This window comes from Hyaena hyaena, unplaced genomic scaffold, assembly GCF_003009895.1.
Source record: "Hyaena hyaena isolate Hyena2069 unplaced genomic scaffold, ASM300989v1 scaffold_61, whole genome shotgun sequence".
Lineage (NCBI taxonomy): Eukaryota > Metazoa > Chordata > Mammalia > Carnivora > Hyaenidae > Hyaena > Hyaena hyaena.
In genome coordinates this window covers 1,454,159-1,480,239 of record NW_024080693.1, presented here as the reverse complement: position 1 = coordinate 1,480,239, position 26,081 = coordinate 1,454,159, and the positions used below count along the sequence as shown (strand labels likewise).

The following is a 26,081-nucleotide window of genomic DNA, read 5'->3' as shown; positions in this document are numbered from 1 at the left end:
AATGAATTAAAGACCTAAACGTGAGCCCTGAGACCATAGACCTCCTTCCTAGAAGAGAGCACAGACAGTAATCTCTTCGATATTAGCCTTAGCAACACATTTACGGATCTGTATCAGAAGAGGGAAACGAAAGCAAAAATAAACTATTGGGACTACACAAAAATGAAAAGCTTCTGCACAGCAAAGGAAACGGAATGGGAGAAGATCTCTGCAAATGATATAGCTGATAAGGGATTAATACCCAAAATATAGAAACAACTTCTCTGTCTCAACACTGAAAAAACCATCTGATTAATAAACAAGTAGAGGCCCTGATAGACATTTTTTTCCAAAGGCCTGTATACAGATGGCCAACAAGCACCAGAAAAGATGCTTAACATGACTAATCATCAGGGAAATGCAAATCAAAACCATGATGAGATATCACTTCACACCAGTCAGAATAGCTCATATTGAAAAAACAAGAAGTTAACAAATGTTGGTGGAGGAAAGGGAACACCTGTGTGCTGTTGGTGGGGGGGTAAACTGATACAGCCACTGTGGAAAACAGTGTGGAGGTTCCTCAAAAAAATTAAAAATAGAAATACCGTATGATCCAGTAATTTCACCTCTGGGTATTTACTCAAAGAAAACAAAACACTAATTCAAAAAGATATACATACCCCTAGGGTGCCTGGGTGGCTCAGTCAGTTAAGCATTTCAACTCAGGTCATGATCTCACGATTCGTGAGTTCAAGCCCTGTGATGGGCTCTGGGGCTGACAGTGTAGAGCCTGCTTGAGATTCTCTCTCTCCCTCTCTCTCCCATGCATGTTCTCTCTCAAAATAAATAAATAAACTTTAAAAAGAAAGATATATACCTACTGCTATGTTTATTGCAGCATATACAATAGCCAAGATATGGAAGCAGCCCAAATCTCCATCAGTAGGTGAATGGATAAAGAAGACGTGGTACAGATATACAATGGAATATTACTCAGCCATAAAAACGAATGAAATCTTGCCATTTTATGACATGGATAGACCTAGAGCATATTATGTTAAATGAAATAAGTCAGAGAAAGACAAATACCATATGATTTCACTTATATGTATAATCTAAGGGACAAAACAAACAAACAGAACAAGATGGTGGTTGCCAGAGAGGAGAGGGTAGGGGGATGGGCAAAATAGGTTTAACTATTTTACACTATTTAAAGTGTTAAGAGGTTAAGGTTTCCAGGTATAAAATAAATAAAACAAAATAAAAATCATAGACATGAAAAGTAGAGCATAGGGAATACAGTTGAGAATACCGTATTACCGTATGGTGACAGCTGGTAATGGTGTTATGACAATGAGCACTGCCTAATTAATGTATAGAGTTGAACAATCAGTGTTGTACACCTGAACCTAATATTAACATTGCATGTCAACTATAATTCAAAAGTAAAATAAAACACAGAGCGCTTCCAGTACTGCTGATATTCCCATGTGTCCTGCCCCAATCATAGAGCTGCCTTAAGTATCTTTGTAGTGTCACCACCTATCCATGCGTTCTACAACTCAGTCTAGTGTGCCGGTGCTGGAACCACACATAAAGAGAATCAAGATGCATAACAGGCGTGCAAAGGGGCTGTTTGTATTTTAGTGTCATATGTCTCCAAGACTCACCCATCTTTGTGTGTGGCTGTAGAATATTTAATTGTAACCTTATACCAAATTCTATGTACCCATTTTCTTGCCGACAGTCATCCGGGCTGTGTTCTGTACATAGACTTGCAGGATTCTCTACAGGAATGCCACTCAAAGTGCGATCCTCGGTCTCCAGCTACTTGTTACTTGTCCACAAGATTAGTACAGAAATTAAGAGAATGGCTTTGGAACTTTTCTAGTAATCTAATGCTGCTGTGACATCTGTGCAGTGTGATGTGAGTGAGTCTCATTTGTTGACCAGCAGTTTGGGTGTCGTCAAGTGTGTAGAGAGAGTGGCATGTGGTAGTAGCTGCGTGCTTGTTATGTGCTGCAGGAACACAGGACAATGTCTAATTTTAAGCTTAGCTTGTCAACTGCAACTCATAAACATTAAGAAATCCAGAACTCATTTCTTTTACTAAAAACTCTTATTTTCTTGGACACGTTGAACTGGGTTAATGATAAATGGTTACAGAAGAATGTTGAAAATACACAGACTTTTGCTTCCAGCCAAGACAGAGTTATAGATAGATTCACCCTTTAGCTAGGACACCAGGCAAAACGTAAGAAACAAGTGTTCTCTCTTTAGACGATAGGTAATGCAGGGCTGTGATCCCCGAGGAAGGAATAACAAATGAGCACTACAACTGCTTACTGGCAGGCTGCGGCACAGGACAGGACAACTCCATACAGAACCCAGTGGACCTGCTGAGTTGAGGAGTCAGAGATCAAAGAGGCCAAAGTAGCTAACAACTGTGGAGCAGACAGAGAAAGGGCTCTGGAGATCTTTAGGGGGGTGGGCAGTCACTATGAATCTCTGGCTGAGGTCTGCTGATCTGCACATGTGTGATCGAGAGTTACCTGGGGCTGAGAAAGAGCCATTAGAAACGAGGAGGCAGAACCATTGTTGATATTCCCAAGAACCAGGAGTGGTATACATGCCCGGCAGCCCAAGTGGAAGACGTTATAATAGAAGGGACACCGGAGATAACCCTCAGGAGGGTATCACTGCCTTTGTAATGGAACTAAGGTAGCCCTAGACTAAAAGCTGCTTTGGGCCTACCCTAAGAAAAGCAAACTTTGAAAGAATCCAACTACCATCGAGTAAGGAAAGTCTGCACCATAACAAAATCTAACACTATTTAAAAGCAATGCTGTACATCTAGCATCCAACCACACAAAATCTACAATATCCAACATCTAATCAAGCATGGGAATAATAAGCAATAAAATATGGTCCATGATCAGAGGGGAAAAAAATCAAAAATCCAGAAGTGAGGGAGATGATGGCATTGACCAACGGAGATTCTTAAACAGCTATTATAAATATGCTCTGTATATTCAAGATAGTAGAGAAGTAGATGAGAGATGAGGAGAGAAATGGAAAATATAAATGACTCAAACGGACCTTCTAGAGATGGAAAAATGCAATATATGAGGGAAACCATATCAGGCACAATGCAAGAAGGCTGTGGAGAACATCTTCACACTGAATAGGGAAAAATTCTCCAAACCAAAAACCTGTCAACTTGTAATTTTTTTTTTACCAGCGAACTTATCAGTATAGTTTTGTCATTTTTCCAATAGAAGTACTGTACTTTCTACATATTTGTTCCTCCAAGGAAATATAATTCATTGTTGTAAACTGATGTTGCTTCTACTGATTTTGCTAAAATCTCTTATTATTTTTAATAATTTCTCTTTTGGTTTGTATTTGAGTAGTATGGGTTTTCCTGCCCTTTCACTTTTGACCTTTCTGCATCTTTCTGACCGAGGTGTATAGCTTAATGGCAACACAGGGTTGCCACTCAGAATTAGCTCCATAGTATTTCTGCCTTGGAACCCATTGTGTACAGCCTGCATGAGGCCTTGAGGTGACACTAGCCTCCCCCATGCACAGGACTTTGGTCACAGCCTGCAGTCATGGGTAAATGTAAATTCCTGGTAGTGTTTCTCCACGTGATAAGCATTCTCTCCACCTCCTTGGGCCTTCCCCTCACTGCCCCATAGGTAAGACCCCCTGAAGCCTACCAAAATCCTGTTCTTTTTAGTTTGACTTGACCAATCTGGTCTTTCATCCAAGAATCCCACAGCACATCACTCACAGACCCTAATGTGCCCCAGGCACCCCTGCCTTGACTTCCTGTGTGGCCCCTCTAGGTACCTGTGAATCACAAACTTCTCTGTTAAACTTTTCCTTGTGGTCTCACTATAGCTCACCATCCAACATCCCAGGACTCTGCTTGACAAATGTTAATTTAACATTTAGTCTATTTAGTGTATATCTACTCCTGACATATTTGCCTTTAAATCTAACTTTTTATTTCGTGTTTTCTATTTTATCATTTGTCCTATTTTTCCTTGACCTCATTTGGACTGATGTTTTTCTAAAAATTTTTTTAATGCTTTATTTCTGAGAGAGAGAGAGAGACAGCGTGAGCAGGGGAGGGTCAGAGAGAGAGACATACAGAATCTAAAACAGGCTCCAGGCTCTGAGCTAGCTGTTAGCACAGAGCACGACGTGGGGCTCAAACCCACGAACCGTGAGATCATGACTTGAGCTGAAATCAGATGCTTAACTGACTGAGCCACCCAGACGCCCCTGGACTGATTTTTTAAAAAAATCATTCTTTCCCCATACTGGTTTAGAAGTGATACACATTCTCTTTGCACAAATTTCATTGTGCATATTTTCACACTATAGAACGAATCTATACCTTTCTCCTCTCCAGAATGATATGAAGACTTTAGAAGACAAACTCCATTGACCCCTTCATGATTATATGCTATTATTGTTTTGCATTTGAATTTTATGTATTTAAAATTTATTTTTAATTTTTTTAAGTTTATATCTATTTTTGAGAGAGAGCGAGAGAGCGAGACAGAGTGCACAAATAGGGGAGGGGCAGAGAGAGAAGGAGACACAGAATCTGAAGCAGGCTCCAGGCTCTGAGCTGTCAGCACAGAGCCTGATGCGGGGCTCAAACCCACGAACTGGGAGTTCATGACCTGAGCCAAAGTCAGACACTTTAATCAACTGAGACACCCAGACACCCTAGAATTCTAAGTATTTTTCAATCCAAAAAGATATTGTTTTATGGAATCGAAGTTCACTTACATTTATTAACATATTCACTGTGTCTTTTTGACTCTTAGTTCTACCTTGTTTCTGATACATCCAACACCGAATTATTCTCCTCCTGCTGATGTATACCCTCTTTTAGAATTGCCTTTAATGTAGGCTTGCTGGTGGCAACACTCCGTTTGGATTTGAAAATATCCTTATTTTGGCTTCATTCTTGAAAGACATTCTTTCCAGTGATAAAATTCTAGCTCCTCAGGGGTTCTGTTTGTTCCTCAATTTAAACACCCTGCTGTGACTTAACTCCCCTGAAGCGAACCTGTCCTCTGCTGTTTCACTAAGACGGCCCTTGATTTACCCAACCGTGCTTGCGCTCCATGGGCAAGGACGGCCCATGTATTGTTGATTGTCTTCAGCTGGGGAAGATGCCCAGCTGTCATATCTCTACTCCTGATTAAATACATCCCTACGTCACTTCCCGTCTGTGATCTACTGATACCACAACCTTGGAGTGTTCCATGCGATCCCATGGATACCTGCTTCTGATCTACCTATTTTTCAGTTCACTACTTCGCCAATCTGATATGTCTAATCTATAGTTAAGCCCATCCAGTGAATTCTTAATTTAGGTTATTGTATTTTCTGGTTCTAATAATTCTGTTTCTTTTTCAAATCCAGTATTGTTATGCTTTTTAGTTCCCAGAAGATATTCTGGAGCCCTTTATATCTTTAAGCCTAACAGCCCAGTTGCTTTATAGTGTTTGTCTGATAATTCTGTATCTGGACTCTGTATTAATATGTGCTACTTCTACTGGTTCACAGTCACTGTCTGTCGGTCTGTCTTTGTGTCCTGGACACTATCCTTGAAAGATTTTTAGGAGTAAGGAACCTTCCTCCAGACAGGACTGAGGGCTGGTTTGTTTCTGGTTCACCTTATCCTGAGGATGAAGCCCTTTGGAGTCCCAGCTCCCTATTCAATTGTGAGTGCTGGGACTGTCTTGTCCTTCTTGATCCACCGATATTTCATCCGGGTATATCTGCATGTGGGTCTTTTTCATTCACTGTACCGGCTACACTGGGGTCCTAGCAGTTAGTCTTCAGGGACAATAAAATGCCTTTCAACTATTAATGTTGGTCTTTTCATTTTCTTTAATCTTCCTTTCTGAGGTTCCTGATGGTCTACGGTTGGACTTCCCGGGTGGGTCCTCCATCCATTTCTCTCCATTCCCAGCTGTCTGTCTCCCTATGCTCTAGCAGAATCTAATTTTTTTTTTACATTCTGGCAATCATTTCTAATCTTGCTCTCAAAGACTGTACTTCTTGGATGGCACTGTATTCTTTACATCTCCTGAATTCTTTATATTATCTGTTTCCTTTTATTATTTTTTTTAAGTAGGCTTCACACTCAGCATGGACCCCAATGTGAAACTTGAACTCGTGACCCTGAGATGCAGACCTGAGCTGAGATCAAGAATGGGATGCTCATCTGCCTGAGCCACCCAGGCACCCCATCTCAGTCTACTTTGAAGTGAGTTTGTCTGCTTATGTAGGTCTACCTCTTTCATTGCATTTCCACCTCCAATATGTCCAATGATGCTTGCTGTTTGTTCACATCTAGGAGTCTATTCTTATTTTAGGATGAAGAGCTGGGTATTTGGTATGTATTATATAAGGAGATGGCTTTTCTGCCCTGGCATCTCCCTGGGCAGGCATATCGCTGACAGCTGAGCAGGACTCTGCCTGCACAGACGAATTCTGTGAATAATCAGCTGCTCTTTAGGCTGCACCCTCCTGCCCCAAAAGCCAGAAGAAGGAAGGCTTTCCTTGTGTAGATCCCACCAGTCACCCCAAACCTTTAGTTCTCTCTAAACAAGTTTGCTATCTTTCTTTAGAGGTGGGCTGATGCTCTGGTTTTCTCCTATCATCCCTCCTGGGTAGACTCAACAGTTGTAAGTGATGATAAAAGCCAAGAACAATGTAAGCTTCCGGGCGTGGCCGCCACACAGCTCTCTTGGGCCCCAGTTCCTCCCAGGCAAGCTGCCAACAGATAGAAGAAGCAAGACAAAATGGACAACCCAGTCCATGTTTATGACCTGCAGCGCCCTGAACCAGGAGAGGAGAAATGATACACAGGCACCGTCCCTGGATGCTCACTGAGCACAGGTTCAATTTAACCCTTTTCTCTATAAATATCTTTTTCTTGGGACCTCATCTTTGCCCGCAACACAAGCCTTTCCCAAACTCCTCCTGAGATTCCCCTTGTAGGAGCTGGTTCAACAGCTGCTTTGCTGCTAACTAGTAACCACTCTTGTACATGTGGCAGATCTCTTACTACTGGATCGGCGTGGGAAGGGAGCTCCCCACCTGAGGCAACCAGAGGGCGGATGCACTTCAGCTCAACTCCAAGGTATCCTTGGCTGACCTCATGCCTGTAGTATTCTCCTTACTTTGCCTGTTTTTCTTTTTCTTTCTTTTTTTTTTTTTTAATGTTTTATTTATTTCTAGGAGAGAGAGAGACAGCGTGAGCAGGGGAGGGTCAGAGAGAGAGGGAGTCACAGACTGAAACAGGCTCCAGGCTCTGAGCTGGCAGTCAGCACAGAGCCCGACGCAGGGCTCGAACCCACGAACCGCGAGATCATGACCTAAGCGAAAGTTGGACGCTTAACCGACTAAGCCACCCAGGCGCCCCACTTTGCCTGTTTTTCTACCAAATCTTGGTACAGCCTCTAGACTTCCCCGAATTCACACATTCCAACCCTGATGAAGCCATGCCCCTCTTCCCACGTTACAAAGGCTCTCTCCAATCAAACACTGTGCCCTCCAATGGAGAACCATCAGAGTCAACAATCTCCATGTCCAGACTTATGCTTCACCCTCTACCCCACCGGGCAACTTGGAGCCCAAAGCCTCCCAGAAAAAGGCTGGCACAAAGGCCTTCCATCCCTACTAGTTCGTTCTCTACCACAATGCTCCTCTCCTAATTTCCCCTTACAAGAGATGTGGTGACATGTCTGCCTTTTCAACAACCATGTCTTCCATTGCCTTTGCCATTAGTGGCTTCCTTTTAAAGGTTTTCATACCTTCTATACTCACATCTAGAATACGTGGCTATGACACATCCACAGGAAAAATCATCAGCCACAGGAGTGGGGGTTTGAGGGAAATAAAAATCATGAACATGAACATAACTTCAAAAAACATTTCTTCCTCTGCTAGAATAGAAAAGTAAAGGACAGGTATGGCCCAGACCATGTGTAAGAAACACTGGGCTCCAACAGCTGGAATCACCAGCATTTACTGACGTACCAAACTGAGCACTTCACCCGCCCTAACCCATTTATTCCCCCACGTCAGCTGTCTTAGCTGAATGCCTCACCGTTAAAACAATTATTTCCTCCATTGCAAAAATGCTGTATATTCACAATAGAACACAGGTAAAATATTTTAAAACAAAACACAAAGAAAATTTAAATCGTCCATTTTGACGGTTAGTTTTACATGTCCACCTGGCTAGGCTACAGTGCCCAGTTGTCTGGTCAGACGTTAGACAGATGCTGCAACGGGGGACCTTTGGAGGTGTGATTAACTACCAGCAGCTGACTCTTGAGAAGTGGGTGGGCCCCATCCAATCAGTTGAAGGCTTTATGAGCCAAAACCGAGGGTTCCGAAAGAAGGAATTCTGCCTCAAGACTGTCACACAGAAATCCTGCCCGAGTCTGTAGCCAGCTGGCTGCCCTGTGGATTCTGGATTCCAGCCCCTATAATCGTGTGAGCCAGGTCCTTAAAATAAAATCTCTCTCTCTCTAGAAATATCTATATACACATCCTACACATATCCGTTGTTTTCCTGGAACATCCCAATTACTGAGATGCCTGTAATTTCACCTGCCAAAGAGAATTTCTGTTAATATTTTTCCATTCTTCCAGTCTTTTTTCTATGTACTTATGGCATATGTGTGTGACCGTATACATATGTGTGTGTGTATTTATACACATATGAAATAAACATAAAGACCCACACACTAGAACGATTAACTCATTCCAGTTTGCCTTGGATTTTTCCAGTTTTAGCACTAAAATTCCCATATCCTGGGAAAACCCAGGTAAACTGAGATGGTTGATCACCTTAATACACATACATACATATGCTTTCTTTCTTTTTAAATAAAAATGTCCTTTTAAATCAAATTGTGATCATTCTCTGCATACTGTATAATAACCTAATCGCTTCACTTAAAAATATATTTCTCCCTTGAGGTGCCTGGGTGGCTGAGTCGGTTGAGCATCTCTTGGTTTTGGCTCAGGCTGTGATCTCACGGTTGGTGAGTTTGAGCAGTGCAGAGCCTGCTTGGGATTCTCTCTCTCCCCCTCTCTCTGCCCCTACCTTGCTTCTGCTCTTTCTTTCCCTCTCAAAACAAACTACTTTAAATTATCTTTGGGTTCAAAACCAATAAGGATGGAATAGTAAGGGGAAAATAAATCATACACACACACACACACACACACACACACACACACACACACAGAGTGCAGAAGGCAGCCCTCGAGGACAGGCATAGTGTACATTCGTAATAAAAGATTTACCATTCTCAGTCCCAGACACCTGTGCTGGTGCGGCTAACGGACTCGGAAAAAGACTGCGTGCCCCTCTCCACTCCACCTAAAACCACACACACAGTGACACGCTCAAACTTGAAAACATACTGTCTCCTTACCTTTTTAATTCGTTTACAATCGAAGCATGGACATGCATTGCAATTTTGCCATCCAAGCGTGTTTTCAGTTCCTGGCATTCAGCATGTAAAATTTCCAACTGCTCCTTGTTTTCACGTAGCTCCTTTTCTTGGTTCTGGGTTTTAGTCTCCAGAAGCATGAGTTGTTTTGTCAGCTTAGAAACTGAAAAACAAACAAGATGGATCAAGACTTGGCAAGGAAGACTTAGGAAACCATGGTCCTTGATTCCTAGGTAACACCAAAGAGAGCCGGCTCATAAAAAATGATCATGATATAAATTTGGGGATTTATAAATTAATACCAAAGGCCTTGTACTTAGAAATTACTGCTCCTATATTAAATGTTCCCTAAATATACATTTTCTTACTGGGGCCCAATTTATTTATTATTATTATTTTTTAGCCGGTTCAATTTAGTGATATCACAGTTAATAATATATGATGTTAATGAAGACATGGTTTTAGCCTTCAAGGGACTGACTTTGCAAAGACTGAAGTCACACATGGATACGCAAGCAGAGATGTGCAACATCCATGCTGTCCCGGAAAGTGCAAGAAGTTCAACTATGAAGAGACATCGATATGGCCCAACTATGGACTGAATTTATTGCTTTTCTTCCCTTTCCTCATTAAGTTATGTTTTCTGTCCTGTATCTAAAGTAAATCGTAAATATTTTCACCCAGGGCAACACTATAGTACTTCATGATAAGATACTTCCCAGAGGGCTGTTGGAACAGGCACTTAGAAGTATTAGAGCATAAAACCTTAAATCCTTCTACTCTGTGGAAACAGTTAGCTTATCGAAATGGATAGCTCCCTCTGGGAAGCTAAGACAGGCAGCTGACTGAATCAGACAGGTCTAAAGGTTGGCCCTATTCTCCGTGACCAGAACAATCACTGCTCCTGCTCACATCGCTACATTTAAAGAAATCAAGCTCCGAACAGACAAAATTCATTTTCCCTGCCATCTCTGCTCTTGGAAACAAAGACAGGGGCTCAACAACTCTCTTTCTCCTCCACCCCAAATAATTCCAGAGTAAAGGCAAATATGTCCGTGCCACGTGGAGTCGAATGGTGAGTCCTGTGGAAGAAACGCCTATTGGACGCTCTGACAGACACTGTCACTTTTAAACATGACCTGGCTCGTGGCAACAACTGATATGCCATCTCAGTGGCTTCCGCAGCAGTGGGGGCTTTCATGCCCAGTGTGGAAAGGGCAGTCATTAAAAAATTAGAAGCATTTTCAGTAAGTTAAGCATCTGGCTCTTGATTTCAGCGTGGGAATGATCTCATAGTTTGTGAGTTCGAGCCCCAGATCGGGCTCTGCACTGACAGTGTGTAGCCTGCTTGGGATTCTCTTTCCCTCTCTTTGCGCCTCCCCACCCAAAATATATAAATAAACTTTAAAAAATTAAAAAAAAATAATCAGGAGCATTAGGGAAAACAGAAGGGAGGGTTTACAGTGCCTTACATGAGACAGCTTGTATTTTGTGTTCCTGTCCTATATTATTCTTCCTCGGGGAAAAAAAAAACAACAACCCATAAAGCCCAGGGGGAAAATGCTGCTACCTTTTGTGCTCGTATATTTGGGGTTTAACCAAAATTGAAGAAATGTCTCAGTCTGGCCCACTTCAAGTCCAAGGCCATGTGCTACAGGGCTCGTAGGGACAGGGAGGGACACATGGGGAGAGGGGGTGCTCACAGAAGGTATGGGAGGGAGAGACAGCCCATAACAGCACCCACAGCTCTGACGGAAGGGCAAGGGCACACAGAGACCATTCAGAGTGAATGAGCGCTCCTTCTTTTACTCAGGTAACAAACATTCAACAACAGAGCCTCGCACTGTTTCAGACACTCACCTCCCGAGACGTTCCCCTCTTACACGGCACTAGCTCCCCCAAACCCAGCTCTTCGGGCCCCAAAGGGGTTGCTTACATTTGCGTTACAAGATATACAGGGTAACTGGAAGGGCGCTGTGAAGCCTAAGAGAAGGCAATCAATGCGGTAATGGTTGGAAATGTTGTAACATAAACGGCTGCATTTCAGTAAAAAGGAACACTTTCTAGAACACGTGATTTCCCCCATTTATAATTTGAGGGGGTCTCCATTAGGAGGGGGCGGTGCAAGTGTAAAATGATACAACGGTGACATCACAGCCTCATCCTTGCTTGCTGGGAAGATGGCTCACCTTCCTGGAGACGCTCCTGGTGGGTGTCCTTGACTTTTCTTTGCTGAATCTCCAACTGCTCTATCAGCAACTTGTTTTCCTCTAAAACCAGTTCTGCCTGAGTCTGAAGCTGATGCCTGCAATTGATTTGCAAAGTTAAATACTGCCATTCAGGTACTGAATGATTACAGAGACCCTCCAGAGTCCCAAAGAAAGCAAGCGAGGGGTTCCTGGGGGGCTCGGTCAGCAAAGCGTCTGACTGCGGTTCATGAGTTTGAAGCCCGCGTTGGGCTCTGTGCTGACAGCTCAGAGCCCAGAGCCTCATTCAGATTCTGTGTGTCTCTCTCGGCCCCTCCCCTTCTTGTGCTCTCTCTCTCTCTCTCAAAAATAAATAAAAACATGTAAAAAATTTTTTAAAAAAAGCAAGCAACTGAGGTGTAGGTAATGAATATCAGGACAAGCTTCGGTACTAAACATGTTCTAAACATAGTTAATCCTACCCCTCACATTAAACTGAGGGAAAGGACAGCCATAAAGTCTGAATTATGAACTGCTTCAGTAAGTTTTTAAAATGTAATGTTTCAAACATATACAGAAGTAGAGAAGAATCAGATAATAAACTCTCATGTACACAACACCCACTTGGAACAATTATCAAATGGCCAATGTTGTTTCATCTATATAAACCTCCAGTCCCAAAACCCCCTGGATTATTTTGAAACCAGTAGGTAATTAGAACTTAGGAAGAATTTAGAAAGTTCCCATTCTTTGTTTTGTTTTGAAAGAGAGAGAGAGAGAGAGGAGCCAAGGGGAGAGGGGAAGAAGAGGAAGGGAGAGAGAGAGAGAGAGACACAGAGAGAGATAGAGAGAGACAGAGAGAGAGAGAGAGAGAGAGAGAGAGAGAATCTCAAGCAGGATCCATGCTCAGCATAGAGCCCAACTCAGGGCTTGATCCCATGATGCTGGGATCGCAACCTGAGCAGAAATCAAGCGCCAACGCTTAGCTGACTCAGCCACACAGGCTCCCCAGAAGTTTCCATTTTAATTGAGAAGTACTCACTTATAATCAATAGCACATTTGTCCCCAAACAATACTCTTAAAAGCCTCTGGCTGGTTTCTTAAACCATACTGAGTACTAAAAGTCCCCAGTCTTATCTCATATGAGCAAACCCTTCCCTTATAGAGGGTGCAAAGTAAATCCCAGCCCAGCTCACCTTCATGATTGAAAATTCCAATCAGAATGAGCTAAGGGAGCCTTAGAAATCTGGTTAAATGCTTCCCATTCAAAGCAAATGGTAAACCAGTAAATTATCTCAATTTTTCACTTCAAGCTCAAAAAGGGAAGTGGAGGAAGGAGAGAAAAAGCTGAAAGGAGTCGAGCTATAGCAATGACCTCACTCCAATAGTGGCTGCACATGGGCTCCTCGGCACCCATGATGGGGAGCTGCCCTGCTGTCTGGGAGGGACGGAGCCCCCCCTCCCCTACCCGCACAGACCAGCCCCACTTCCTCCTGTTTACACTGTGGACTTTCTCAGGACTTCCTTTCTTCCTCCCTCTTCTCTTCTTCTTTCCCTACTTGCTTCCCTCCCTCCTCTCTTTCCCTTCCACCATTCCTTCTGTCTTTCCTTTCTCTTTAAAATAAAAGGGATTCTCCTATTTCTTAAAAAAAATATAGTTAAGACCACAGATTTAGTTTAATACTCCCTCCCATTTTAGAGGTAAACTGAGGCCCATGAAGCATGAGGTATCCCAGTCAGGAAATGAAATGCAGAGTTTACTTGTGGCCCAGATGTTCATGGAGAAATTATGTGAAACTAAGGAGATAGCTTCTACTGAAGTGTGAAGTAGGTGTGCCCGAGTCTCTGGTGGGGGAGTCCCGCACCTGACACCCGTGTGGGGACAGGGCACAGCGGCCAGGGAGGTCGGGGGAGGCCATGAGCTCCAGGGGAGCAGGGGCGGCAGGAGATCTGCCCACAGGACCCCTCCCCCAGGGGGAGACCTAGCGTCTCCCCACCCACAGCACGGACCACCACACCAGAGCAGGGCGCCAAGCGCGAAGTGCACGTGTGGGTTTGAAAGTGGGATCTTTCTTCTCTTTTGTTCATTTATCTGGTTGTAAGGAGCAGGAACCAGGTTTGACCTGCATTTACATACAAGGTCAGAGGAAGAATACCGGTTCTCTCAAGGGCTCTTGTAAGCAGTCTAACTGACCTGCTTTCCAGGGTGCTATTCAGGGGAAGGCTGAGGGGGGCACACTAGGAGCCCCAACAGAAGAAAAGCCAAGTTCAACAGGGGAAACCACAGTGCACCAGGATCCAGTAGCTGCCCAGGCCAAACCCAACTGACACATCAAAGGCCGTCACATCTGGGAGAACCCACCTAATGGTAGGAATACTATGGACTCTTCCTCCAAATTCTTGGACATCACATATGGAAAATACTTTAATTTTTTTCAGGGATGTTGAAACATTTAAAAATTGCTAAGTCTAACACAGAAAAAGATCTGTGTGAATAGCTTTAGCTTTCTTAGTCTTGCCTAGATATTGCCTTTAGCCTTTTTAAGACATTTACTTTCACGTATTCATTGACTAGGCATGTGTTGCTGCTGTCCTGATGACCAGGACATGGCCTTGCCCATGAAGAGCTCACCAAGGAGAACAGGTAAGGCCAATGTGGAGACCCACAGGTAGGCAGAGCATGACAGATACCAGGACAGGGCATGTGTTCAGGGCTGAGTCAGAAACTGAGACAAGGGAGCAATGAAAGCATTCTGCCTCCAGGGGGCGCTGCTGACCAGCATCATTTGATCAGGGCCATTGGAACAGTGCAGGAGGGGCATTCTGGGCGAGGCAGCAGCAGCAGCAAGATAGAGTGAGGCAACCCTCAACTGTCAAAGAATGTAAGGCCACAGAAAGGGCCAGGACGGACGGGAGCTAGTTGTACAGAGCCCCATCCTGAGCCTGCTGGGCTAAAGCCCCGAGAACAGTCACTGGGGCAAAAAGGATGTGACTCAACAGGTTTGAAATGGGAAAACGGTCCTAGAGAAATACAACATCAGAACATAAAAAGGGGGAGAGAGTAGATGGACTTCAGACTTAAAAACCTACTTAAATTTTATTTTAGTTTTAAAAATTTATTTATTTTGAGAGAGTAAGAAAGTGTGTGCACGCACATGCACACATATGCACGCATGTGAGGAGGGGAGCGACAGAGAGACGGGGAGAGAATCCCAGGCAGGCCCTGTGCTCTCTGCGCAGAGCCCGACTCAGGGCTTGATCTCACGGAACCATGAGATAGTGACCTGAACCGAAATCAAGAGTCCGACGCTTAACCTACTGAGCCACCCAGGTACGCTGTAAAAACCTATTTAGAACTGTAAACATAATCTTTAAAATACAAGTTTAGAATAGTTCACATTTTCACTGTACCTTATTAACTGCTTAGACACTCTCCCTGAAAATATTTTAGTTAAAAAAGAAAACGTCTTTGGTGATTGAATAAAGTTGATTCCTTCTATCTCGGTTCCTTCCGAGCTAGCAGAATATACCAGAAACAGCAGCAGCACTTGCCATTCCTCGCTGGTTACAGGACTGCCCTTATGTAGCTCCTGATGCAATTCTTCATTTTCTTTCACCACTTCCTGGACTCTCATCCTGAACATCCGCATTTCCTCCTGAAATAAAACGTATGTAAACTATAACACACACAAGCACACGTGGCGCGATTTCTTAGCCTTAGTGCTGTCACTGTGGCTCAAGTCAAAGGTCAGCAGCTTTCTAGCACAGTCTCACAGCAACAAATGCCTTAAGCTTGGCAGCAGCACCAGCTGCCTGCCCTCAGGGAGCTCCCAGTCTGGCGGGAACTGGGACCCAACCACGATGGTGAGTACAAGGGACAGAGAACCTCAGGTTTTAAACATTCAATTCCTGGGGTGCCTGGGTGGCTCAGTTGGTTAAGCGGCCGGCTTCGGCTCAGGTCATGGTCTTGCGTTTCGTGAGTTTAAGCCCCGCATCGGGCTCTGGGCTAACAGCTCAGAGACTGGAGCCTGTTTCAGATTCTGTGTCTCCCTCTCTCTCTGCCCCTCCCCTGCTCATGCTCTATCTCTCTGTCTCTCAAAAATAAACAAACATTTAAAAATTTAAAAAAAAACCTGAATCAATTTTTAAAAAACCAAATCAATTCCTGATTTGATAACATTTTTCTATCAGTGCAAAAAGTCGGGGGGAAACCGGGGGGGGGGCAGGACAAAAGAAAAAGCAGGGATGCCTGTGAACACTGTAATTTTTCCTTTGTTTAAAGATTTTGGAGGATAAGTTGGAAATTTTTAGATAAAAGAACTTTTCATCTGAATTAAAGGATAGGGGTTGGAGTCTCCTAATTTTTTTTAATGTTTATTTATTGTTTTAGAGACAAGGAGAGCGTGAGTGGGGAATGGGCAGAGAGAGAGAGGGAGACAGAGGATCCGAAGAAGGGTCTGAGCTGTCAGCACATTGCCCGATGTGGGGCTCGAACCCACAAGCCATGAGATCATGATCTGAGCTGAAGTAGCTCAACCGACTGAGCCACCCACGTGTCCTTTATGATCATGAGAAAGCCTCTCCTATGTGAAGCCATCAGTCAGGACAGTCTATCCGTCATTAGCCCACTGAGGACTGCTGTGGGGTCCGCTTTTGCCTCCTGACACCATGTTCGCGGCACTCGGGCTGGGCCTCCTCCGTCACTGCTTTTCTCAGCCAGCCCTCAGTCGGCTTCAGTGTCTTGTGCCGGCCTTCAGCACAAGAGCATCTCAGGTGCCAGTGTTCATTCCTCTCCCAGCTATTAGACATTTATGCTTATACCTGTTTAACTTAACCGTGCCAAGTAGCTTCTCTTTTTTACCTTTCTGTCCAAACACACTCCCTAAGTGCTGACAGCTCTTTTACAGAACAGGGATCAGGCACACAAAAGCCTCCAAGCCAGCTGCCTGTTCTGTAAATAAAGTTTTATTGGAACATAGTCACGCCCACTCGTCTGCACTTTGTCTACAGCTGCTTTCATCCTACCACAGCAGAGCTGAGGACTTGCAGAGGCCACATGGCCTGCAAAGCCTAAAATATTTACTAAATGGCTATTTACAAAGAATGTTTCTAGACCCCTGTTTTAGAAGGAGCACCAAATTAATTCCGTTAATTGTCTGGCTTGATAGTTAATTAGTATACGATTAATTCACCCCTGGGGCACGAGGTGTCTCAGTTGGTTAAGCATCCAACTCTTGATTTCGGCTCAGGTCATGATCTCAGGGTTTGTGAGATCAAGCCCCCATGTAGGGCTCTGCACTGAGAGCATGGAGCCTGCTTGGGATTCTCTTCCTCTCTCTCTGCCCCTCCTGGGCTTGTGTGAGTGTGCGCATGCTCTCTCTCTCTCTCAAAAAAAAAAAAGTTCACCCTCTTACAAAATTAAGTTTCCAACATGAAGTCTAGAAGAAAAGGTTCAAGACTGTATTATGTGGACCATGTACATGGGACAGTATAACAAGGAAGGCTGGGTGACTTAACAGCCCCTCCCAGCCCAAGTCCAGAAAACCCAAATTTTCTCTCTGGATCCTTCCAACTCCAGAGATCTCTTTGGTCACTTAAATGAGCAGCACGGAAAGGATGGGACCCATCTATAACACCCACATAGCCTTGGCCGCCAGCGTAATGACAGTGGGCTCGGCTGCCAGAGGCCATTCCCACGACAGAGCTGAGCAAGGCAGAAACGGACAAACACCTGCTTCCTTACCACCGCCAACAGAGCCAGACTCCCCTGGGGTCTGCTCTTCAGGGAGCTAAGAAGCATGTAAGTCGGCCTAACATATCGCTGGCCTACCATCCCCACGTCTGCCCGAGGTCCCCTCTGCAGTGGAGTTCGCGGCAGCAGGGAGCCAGGACGGGAGTGGCCCCTGCTGCACAGCCAGAGCCCGCCCACCCGGTGCTGCCTGGCCTGGGAGTCGGGGCTTTGGATGCAGCACATCCCATCCCTCCACACCCCTGCTCCCCCCCCNCCCCCCCCCCCCCCCCCCCCCCCCCCCCCCCCGTGCGCCCCTCCTGCCCCACCGATCCCTCCCTCCCTCCTTCCTCCTCCCCCACCCACCTGCACCACCACACTCCTTCCTTCCTTCCCTCCCTCCCTCCAGCATCTGAATACCCATAGATGTTGGGCATGCCTATCTTCAAAATGTTTCTTCAAAGTCTGATTTTTTATAAACCTTGTCCTGAGACACTTGCCAGCCTACCTGGAGGGTGGCATTGAGCTCATCCTTCTCTTTCATCCTGTCTTCATAGGCCAGTAACAAGGGCGACAGGTACTTCCTATTCAACTGAACATAATGGGACAAAGAAGGTTAGCATAGGTCTTTCATCTGAACACAACTGGCACACATTTAAAAAGGTAACAAAATCCACTTAATTTGGAATGGTTTTTAATAGCTAGTCCATGATACCCCAGAGACGTGGGCCTGAAATGGAGTAACTTTCACTTACCAACCACGGTGGTGTCGGGCCCTTTGATGGGAGGCCATCGATATTTAACGTCTAAGAACAAAGCACATGGTGAAGGCAAGTTAAACTACTCTTCCTCTGTCTGATATTTCAAGCCTTAGATATGTTTTTAAATTAAGTTTCAAATTTCAGGTCTAGTATAGATAACAAGCAGTGCTTCAGGTGTACGATGTAGTGACTCAGCACTTCCATACGCCACCCAGTGCTCATCCCGACACGTGCCCCCCTTAGTCCCCATCGCCCTTCTCCCCCCCCACCCAGCCCCCACCCCACCCCCTTCCCTCAGTTTCTTCTCTGTAGTTAAATGTCTGTTTCTTGGTTTGTCTCTCTCTTTTTTTTCCCTTTTGCTTATTTGTTTTGTCTCTTAAATAACACATATGAGTGAGATCATATAGTATTTGTCTTTCTGTGACTTACTTTGCTTAGCATTATACTCCTTAGCTCCATCCATGTTCTTGCAAATAGGCCTTAGATATTCTTATTCTAGAACAGGCATCAGCAATCTATGCATCTATATGTACGTATATGCATGTAGGTACAAATGACCAATTTTTTTCTGAAATGTTTGAGAGCAATTTGCAGATATAATACCCCTTTTCCTCTAAATACTCCAGTGTATATTTCCTAAAAACAAACATTCATTTACTCAGCCACAGTAACTTCATAAAAATCAGGAAAGCGGGGGAAGTGCCTGGGTGGCTCAGCTGATTAAGCATCCAACTCAATTCAGCTCAGGTCACGGTCTCACAGTTCGTGAGTTCGAGCCCTGCATTGGGCTCTGCGCTGACAGCATGGAGCCTACTTGGGATTCTCTCTCTCTCCCCCCGTCTCTCTCTGCCCCTCCCCCACTCATGCTCGAGTACACACGTGAGAGTTAACATTATGCTATATGAAAGAAGTTGGTTGAAAAAGATCATGTTGTATGATTTCGTTTATATGAGATGTTCACAACCGGCAAATTCATAGACACAGAAAGAACAGGGGCCCATGCAAGTGGTGGGGGAATGTGGGCAGTGCTTGCTAACAGGTAGGAAACTTCCTGTTGTGATGAACATGCCCCAAAATTGACTGTAGTGATTGTTGCGTGATTCTGTGAAGACACTAAGAATCGCTGACTTGTACACTTCATTTTTTAAAAAATATTTTATTTTTAAGTAACTCTATACCCAACAGGGGGCTTGAACTTACAATCCTAAGATCAAGAGCTTCATGCTCACTACTGACTGTGCCAGCCAGACACCCCTGAACTGTACACTTTAAATTGGCGAACTGGATAGTATGTGAATCTCAAAACTGTTAGTAAACAATTTAAACCTAAGTCTTACTTTAAAAAGAAAACCAGGGCGCCTCGGTGGCTCAGTGGATTAAGTGTCCAACTTCGGCTCAGGTCATGATCTCACAGTTTCTGAGTTCAAGCCCTGCACTGGGCTCTGTGCTGATAGTGCAGAGCCTGCTTTGGATCCTCCATCTCCCTCTGTCTCTGCCTCTCCCCTGTGCTCTCTCTCTCTCTCAAAAATAAACATCTAAAAAATTAAAAAACAAACAAACTCAGAAGCTTGTGGAGCTGCCCTGAATTCTCAGGAACCACATGAGAACAGGTGTCCCCCTGATCCCAGCAGGGGCCAGTCAGCTGTGCATCCTGACATGTCACACCCCCCAGCCCAACCTCACACACCCCTCACACACGCTACTCTCTATGGACAAGGACTTGACCTTCTGGCTCCTCTTGCTATTCTTCACAACATCTAACACAGTGCCTTGCTCAGTGAGTTTATCATCTGAATTCTGTCATCCTTCTGTTAAAGTAAAAACGAGTCTGTTTTCTTCACTCTTTCTGTATGCCTACATTGTGAAAACATTCCCACCCCCAAGCTAATTACACACCCATCACCTCATATATTTACCTTTTTTTAAGGAAAACACAAGTTCTATTCTCTTAGAAAATTTCACTTACGTAACACAGCATTATCAACGGTAATCATTATGTTATACATTAATCCTTAGATCTTACTCAGCTTATAATTGAAAGTTTATACCCCAGCCTCTCCCATTTCCTCCAGCCCCCAGCCCATTGCAACTACCACTCTACTGTTTCTGTAAGTTTGACTTGCTTTTTTTCTTTTTCAAGATTCCACATCAAAGTCATACTATGCATTATGTGTCTGTCTTAATTCACTTAGCATCTCCATGTTCATCTATATTGTTGCAAATAGCAGCACTACTGTCTCTTTTAAGGCTGAATAATATTCCATCATATGATATTGTATTGTATTGTACTTTGAGAGTGAGAGAGAGGGCATGAGCTAGGAAGAGGGACAGAGGGAGAGAGAGAAAGAATCCCAAGCTGGCCTCATGCACAGTGTGGAGCTGGCATGGGGTTCAATCCCATGACCCAGGAATCATGACCTGAGCCCAAATCAAGAGTAAGATACATAGATCTCTCTCTCTCACACACACACACATTTTTGCATATACATCACATTTTCTGTATCCACTTATCTGCTGAGACACGTAAGCTGTGTCCATATCTTGGCTATTGTGAACAATGCTTCAACGAACATAAAAATACAGACATCTCCTCGAGACAGTGAGCTCGTTTCCTTTGTACCTATACCCAAAAGTAGAACTGCTGAATCATATAGTGGCTCTATTTTTTATTTCTTGAGGAACTTCCATACTGCCCTCCACAGTGGCTGCACATATTAAAATCTGACAGTGCATGAGGGTTCCCTTTTCTCCACACCCCCACCCACACTTGCTGTCTTTAGTCTTTTTAATAATAGACATGCTAACGGCGAGGGGATAGCTTATTAGACTTTAATTTGCATTTCCCTGCCAATGAGTGATGCTGAGCACCTATTGGTCACTCGTAGATCTTCTTTGGAAAAATGGCTATTTAGGTCCCTTGCTCATTTTTAGATTATTTATTTTTGTGCTATTGAGTTGTAGGGGTTCCTTGTATTTGGGGGGCATTAATCCCTTACTCAGCACATGGCTGCACATATTTTCTCTCATTCCATAGGCTGCCTTTTCTTTTTGTTGATGGTTTCCTTTGCTGAGAAGTTTGATGTTGCCCCACTGGTTTATTTCTGCTTTCGGTGCCTTTGTTTTTGGTGTCAAATCCAAAAAACCATCACCAAGAGTGATGTCAAGGAGTTTTATGATTTCAGGGCTTATGCTCAAGTCCTTAATTCACTTAGAGTTGATTTTGGGGTGTGGTGTAAGACAGGGGTCTGGTTTCATTCTTTTGCATGTGGACACCCAGGTCTTCCAATTATTTATTGAAGAGAATGTCCTCTCGTCATAGTACATTCTTGGCTCCGTTGTCAAAAATAAACTGAGCATATTTATACGCAGATTTATTTCTAGGCCCTCAGCTCTGTTCCATTGGTCTATGTACCATACTGTTTTGATTCCTATGGCTTTGTAACAGCTTAAAAGCAGGAGGTGTGATGTCTCCAGCTCTCATTCTCCTTTCTCAAGATTGCTTCGGCTCTTGAGGGTCTTTTGTGATTCCACACAAATTTTAGGGTTGTTTTATCTATTTCTGTCAATAATGCCATCAGAATTTTGAAAGGCACTGTGCGGGATCTGTAGATTACTTCGGCTACTATGGACACCTGAACTATTAATTCTTCCAATCTATAAGCACAGAGAGTCTTTCTATTTATTTGTGTCTTTCATTTCTTTCATCTGTGTTTTAAGGTTTTTGGTTACAGACCTTTCACCTCCTCTGTACATTTTTTCCATAGCATTTTATTCTTTTTGATGCTACTGTAAATGGGATTTTAAAAAATTCTTCTTCCGAAAAGTTTGTTGTGTCTAGAAACACAGCTGATTTTTGTCTATTTTTGTATTGATTTTGCAAATTTACTGAATTCAATTATTAGTTCTTTTATGTGTATTATTATTATGAATTTTCCTCTTTATTTTACCTAAGAAGTAGTAGCTTTAAGGTCAGTTTAGTGGTGTTGAACCCCTTCAGCTTATGCTTGTCTGGAAAATTCTTTGTCCAGCTTTATCAGGTAGAACATTCTTGGTTGGCAGATTTTGTTTTGTTTTGTTTGTGAATACGCTGTGCTACCCTCTCTTGGCCTGCAAAGTTTCTGCTGAAAAATATGCTGATATTCTTATGGGTGTTCCCTTGTGTGTAATGAGTTTTATTTCTCTTGCTGTTTTTAAGATTCTGTCCTTGTCTTTAACTTTTGACAAATTGATTATAACGTGTTTTGAGTGGGTGTTTTTGGAACTCTCTGAACCTCCTAGATCTGGCTGTCTTTCCTTCCCCAGGTTAGGGAAGTTTTCAGCTAGTATTTAAATAAGCTTTCTGGCCCTTTCTCTCCTCCTTCTGGGACCCCCGGACTCCACTTGATAGTGTCCCATCACTCTTTTTCATTTTCTTGCTTCTCTGACAGGAAGAATCACTGCCATGTCTTCACCTTCACCGATTCTTTCTCCCACTTGCTCCAGTTTGTTGCTGAACTCCTCTGTTGATGTTCAGTTACTGCAGTCTTCAGCTCTATTCTTTCTGTCTGGTATGTTTACATTTTCGTCTATTTCTTTGTTGAAATGCTCACTTTGTTCATGCTCTCTGGACTGCAGTGAGTATCTTTATCACTGTTATTTTTTAATTTTTATTTTTTTTTAATTTTTAGGTTTATTTATTTTTGAGAGTGAGCAGGGGAGAAGAGACAGAGAGTGAGACAAAGAATTTGAAGCGGGCTCCAGGCTCTGAGCTCTCAGCACGGGGCCCAATGTGGGGCTCAAACTCACAGACTAAGATCATGACCCGAGCTAAAGTCAGACATTCAACTGACTGAGCCACCCAGGCACCCCATCACTGTTATTTTGAACTCTCTATTGAGTAAATCACTTACCTGTATTTCATTAAAATCAGTTTCTGATCTTTTTGTTTGGAATATATTCCCTTTTTCCTGCATTTTCCTGGACTCTCTGTGGTGGTTGTTGTATGTTAGGAAACACAGCCTACCTCTCCCAATTTTGACAGACCGGTTTTGTAGAAGAGATGAGTCTCATCAATCAGCTTGGCCAGAGCTCCTGGCTGCCTCTCAAGCCTCTGTGATTGTCTAAACTACTGTCTGGGTTCTTAGTAGCTCCCAGTGGTTGAGGACGTACCAAGACTCATCAGTTTCCCAAAAGGGGAGGCTGTATTTAGCACCTGGATGCAGGCTGATTGGAAGCCAGACCTCAGGCAGCAGCTGGGAAAGTATGCAGTCAAAGCCCTTCCAGGGAAAAAGTAGGAGGTCAGGTTTTGGCTGCTCCCCCTGTGCCGACCCCAGGCTGCAGCTGCACCTGCATGCACCACACCTGTTTCCAAACTGTTTCTCTGTTTGCTAGCCCCGTGGGAATCGCAAACTCAAGTCCCATTGGCTATAAAAGCCAGGTGATTTGCGGGACCTGTGAAAACTAGTCTGCTTTCTTTCCCAAGTTTGTACGCTAACAAACAATAGCTATGCCCTCGAGGAACAGGACTGAGGATGGGGCCAGCGACATGGATTCTTACTCCTTTATATACTTTGGTATAGTCTCCAAATTTTCTTTACAAAGAACCTTTATGGCTTTTGTTTTGAGAAAAGGAAGGGGGAGGGGTTAAGGAAGGGCAGAAGGGAGGATGCAGAAAGGTCCCCAGAAAGACTGTGATTTGGATGTGTCGTTTTATACAAATAATAAATATGAACCCTTCAAGACTGGGAAGCAATTCAACAGCAGAGGCTAAAAGAAAAAAAAAAAATCAGAAAACTGCTATTTTAAAATTGAAAACATTACCTCTTCCTTGGATAAATGCCTGAATTTTGTCTGATATCTACTCAGTTCTACATTCAAACGATGGACAGTCATTTTCAACCCATCATTTTCGTCCACTAGTTCTTGAGCCTGTTTTCTTAGATAAAGTAGTTCAGGTGCAGCACCTATGGGGGAAAAAAGAATTTAATATTAAAAGAACTTACATCAAATTGATCACAATTTTATATAAATTACTATCATCTGCTCTTTTTTCCCTATTAGGCTCACAGAGGCAGTCGAAGACAGATATATAGATATTAGTGAATAAAAGTTACGAAGTTTTTTAAACACTGAATAGTAACGGTGTTTTGGAAGTTTATGCATGTGCAATAAAATTAAAATGAAATAGTAAGATTTGAAAGAAAAAGTCACCGTTTCAGATGATATACAGTTTCAGATGATATACCCAAAATAAATGGAAAATTTATTAGAACTAATAACCTTCCCATAGAATAGTAATATCCTATTAGAAAACATAACAGAAAATAGATTCCAGGGGAATCTGGCTGGCTCAGCTGGTTGAGCGTCCAACTTTTAATTTTCATTCAGGTCATGATATGACAGTTGTGAGATCAAGCCCTGAAGATTACACCCCCCTCTTTCTGCCCCTCTTTCCTGTTTATGCTCTCTTGCTCTCCCTCTCAAAAGACAAACAAACAAACAAAAAGAAAACAAATTCCACAAAGTAACAGCACAAATAATATAAAGCTACAGAAATAAATATGTGTCAGGGAACGCTTGAGTGCCTCAGTCCAAATCTTTTTTTTTTATGTTTATTTTTGAGAGAGAGAGAGAGAGAGAGAGAGAGAATGAGTGGGGGAGGGGCACAAAGATGGGGGGTGGGGGGGACAGAATCTGAAGGAGGCTCCAGGCTCTGAGCTGTCTGCAGAGTCTAAGGAGGGGCTTGAACTCTTGAATTGTGAGATTATGACCTGAGCAGAAATCGGACGCTTAACCAACTGAGCCACCCAGATGTCCCTGGCTCAGTCCAACTCGATCTTGGCTCAGTTACTATCTCACAGTTGTGAGTTTGAGCCCCACATTGGGCTCTGCACTGAAAGTGAAGAGTCTGCTTGGGATTCTCCCTCTCTCTCTCTGCCTCTTCTGAGCTGACGTGCTCTTTCTCTCTTTTGAAATAAATACATAAACTTAAAAACAAAGAACTTCAAGTATTATAATACAATAAAAACATTAACATCAGCAAATATTATACAACATAAAATAGTACAACAAATAACATGAAAATCAGTGGATTCTTGTTTGCTCCTTTAATAAAAGAACAGTGTAGTGGCCCCCACCTTCCTGAGAGGATGCTTTCTCTGCCTCTTTCAACTTTTGATTTTCTTTTTTTGTTCTTTTCAGTCTTAACTGTAGTTCTTTCATTGCTTGTTTTACTATGCTAAGTTCAAGAGTGAGGGTTTGATTCGCGTCTCTGAGATGCAAGTTTTCTTCTCTTATTTCCTGGACCGGCTCTTTGGTTATTTCTAAACATCTCTGCCGTGCTCTACCGGTTATATCTGGAAACGTACAGGGAAAAAGGTTTTTTTAAATACTAATTTTTACAGTTTTACATCAAAATTATAAGAGACTTTATTTCAAAAGCCATGTGAGTCACTTCTTCCTGTCCAGCCTCATGTTACGTTCCTCAGTCCCTACAAAGAGAGCGGCCTATACCAGAAAGAGTGGGTGGCCTGTTGAGGCCACAGTGAGCCACAGGGAGAGACACAGGAGCCGAGGGAGGCCCTTGCATATCATAATATGTGAAGGGGGGGCTCTGTCCTGAAGGCCACCAGGAGCCAGAAAAGGTTTTCAGGCAGAGGTGTGAAAAGGAAGAGGCTCCACTCTCACATGAGCCCCTGGGGCCAGCAGTGAAGAAAGTGAACGGGAATGAGGCGCAGCCCAGAGACAGGGAGGCCAGAGGTAGAGGCCCTCCGAGTGGGGGCAGAGAGCAAGGGACACGAGAGAGAGCAGCGGGCAGTGAGGGCAAATCAAGGAGGGCTACCAAGACCTGTGGTCTGGAAGACACTCGGCCCAACAAGGCGCGCAGGCGCAGCGGGGGAAGGCGAGCTCGGTTTAGCACACAGGCTCTGCTCGGAAGGT

General features: G+C 43.6%; 1 protein-coding gene across 2 annotated transcripts in view; it reads right to left on the bottom strand.

The window, feature by feature from the left end:
- Positions 1-26,081, bottom strand: part of CEP89 (centrosomal protein 89) — a 62,911-nt gene that overhangs the window by 11,758 nt on the left and 25,072 nt on the right. For both annotated transcript variants that reach the window (XM_039231890.1, XM_039231891.1), the window contains exons 8-14: positions 25,280-25,498; positions 23,964-24,106; positions 18,159-18,209; positions 17,912-17,995; positions 15,228-15,331; positions 11,678-11,793; positions 9,471-9,651 (exon numbers count right to left, since the gene is read on the bottom strand). In XM_039231890.1, the coding sequence (XP_039087821.1) occupies positions 9,471-9,651; positions 11,678-11,793; positions 15,228-15,331; positions 17,912-17,995; positions 18,159-18,209; positions 23,964-24,106; positions 25,280-25,498 (898 nt within the window). The remainder of the gene's footprint in view (positions 1-9,470; positions 9,652-11,677; positions 11,794-15,227; positions 15,332-17,911; positions 17,996-18,158; positions 18,210-23,963; positions 24,107-25,279; positions 25,499-26,081) is intronic.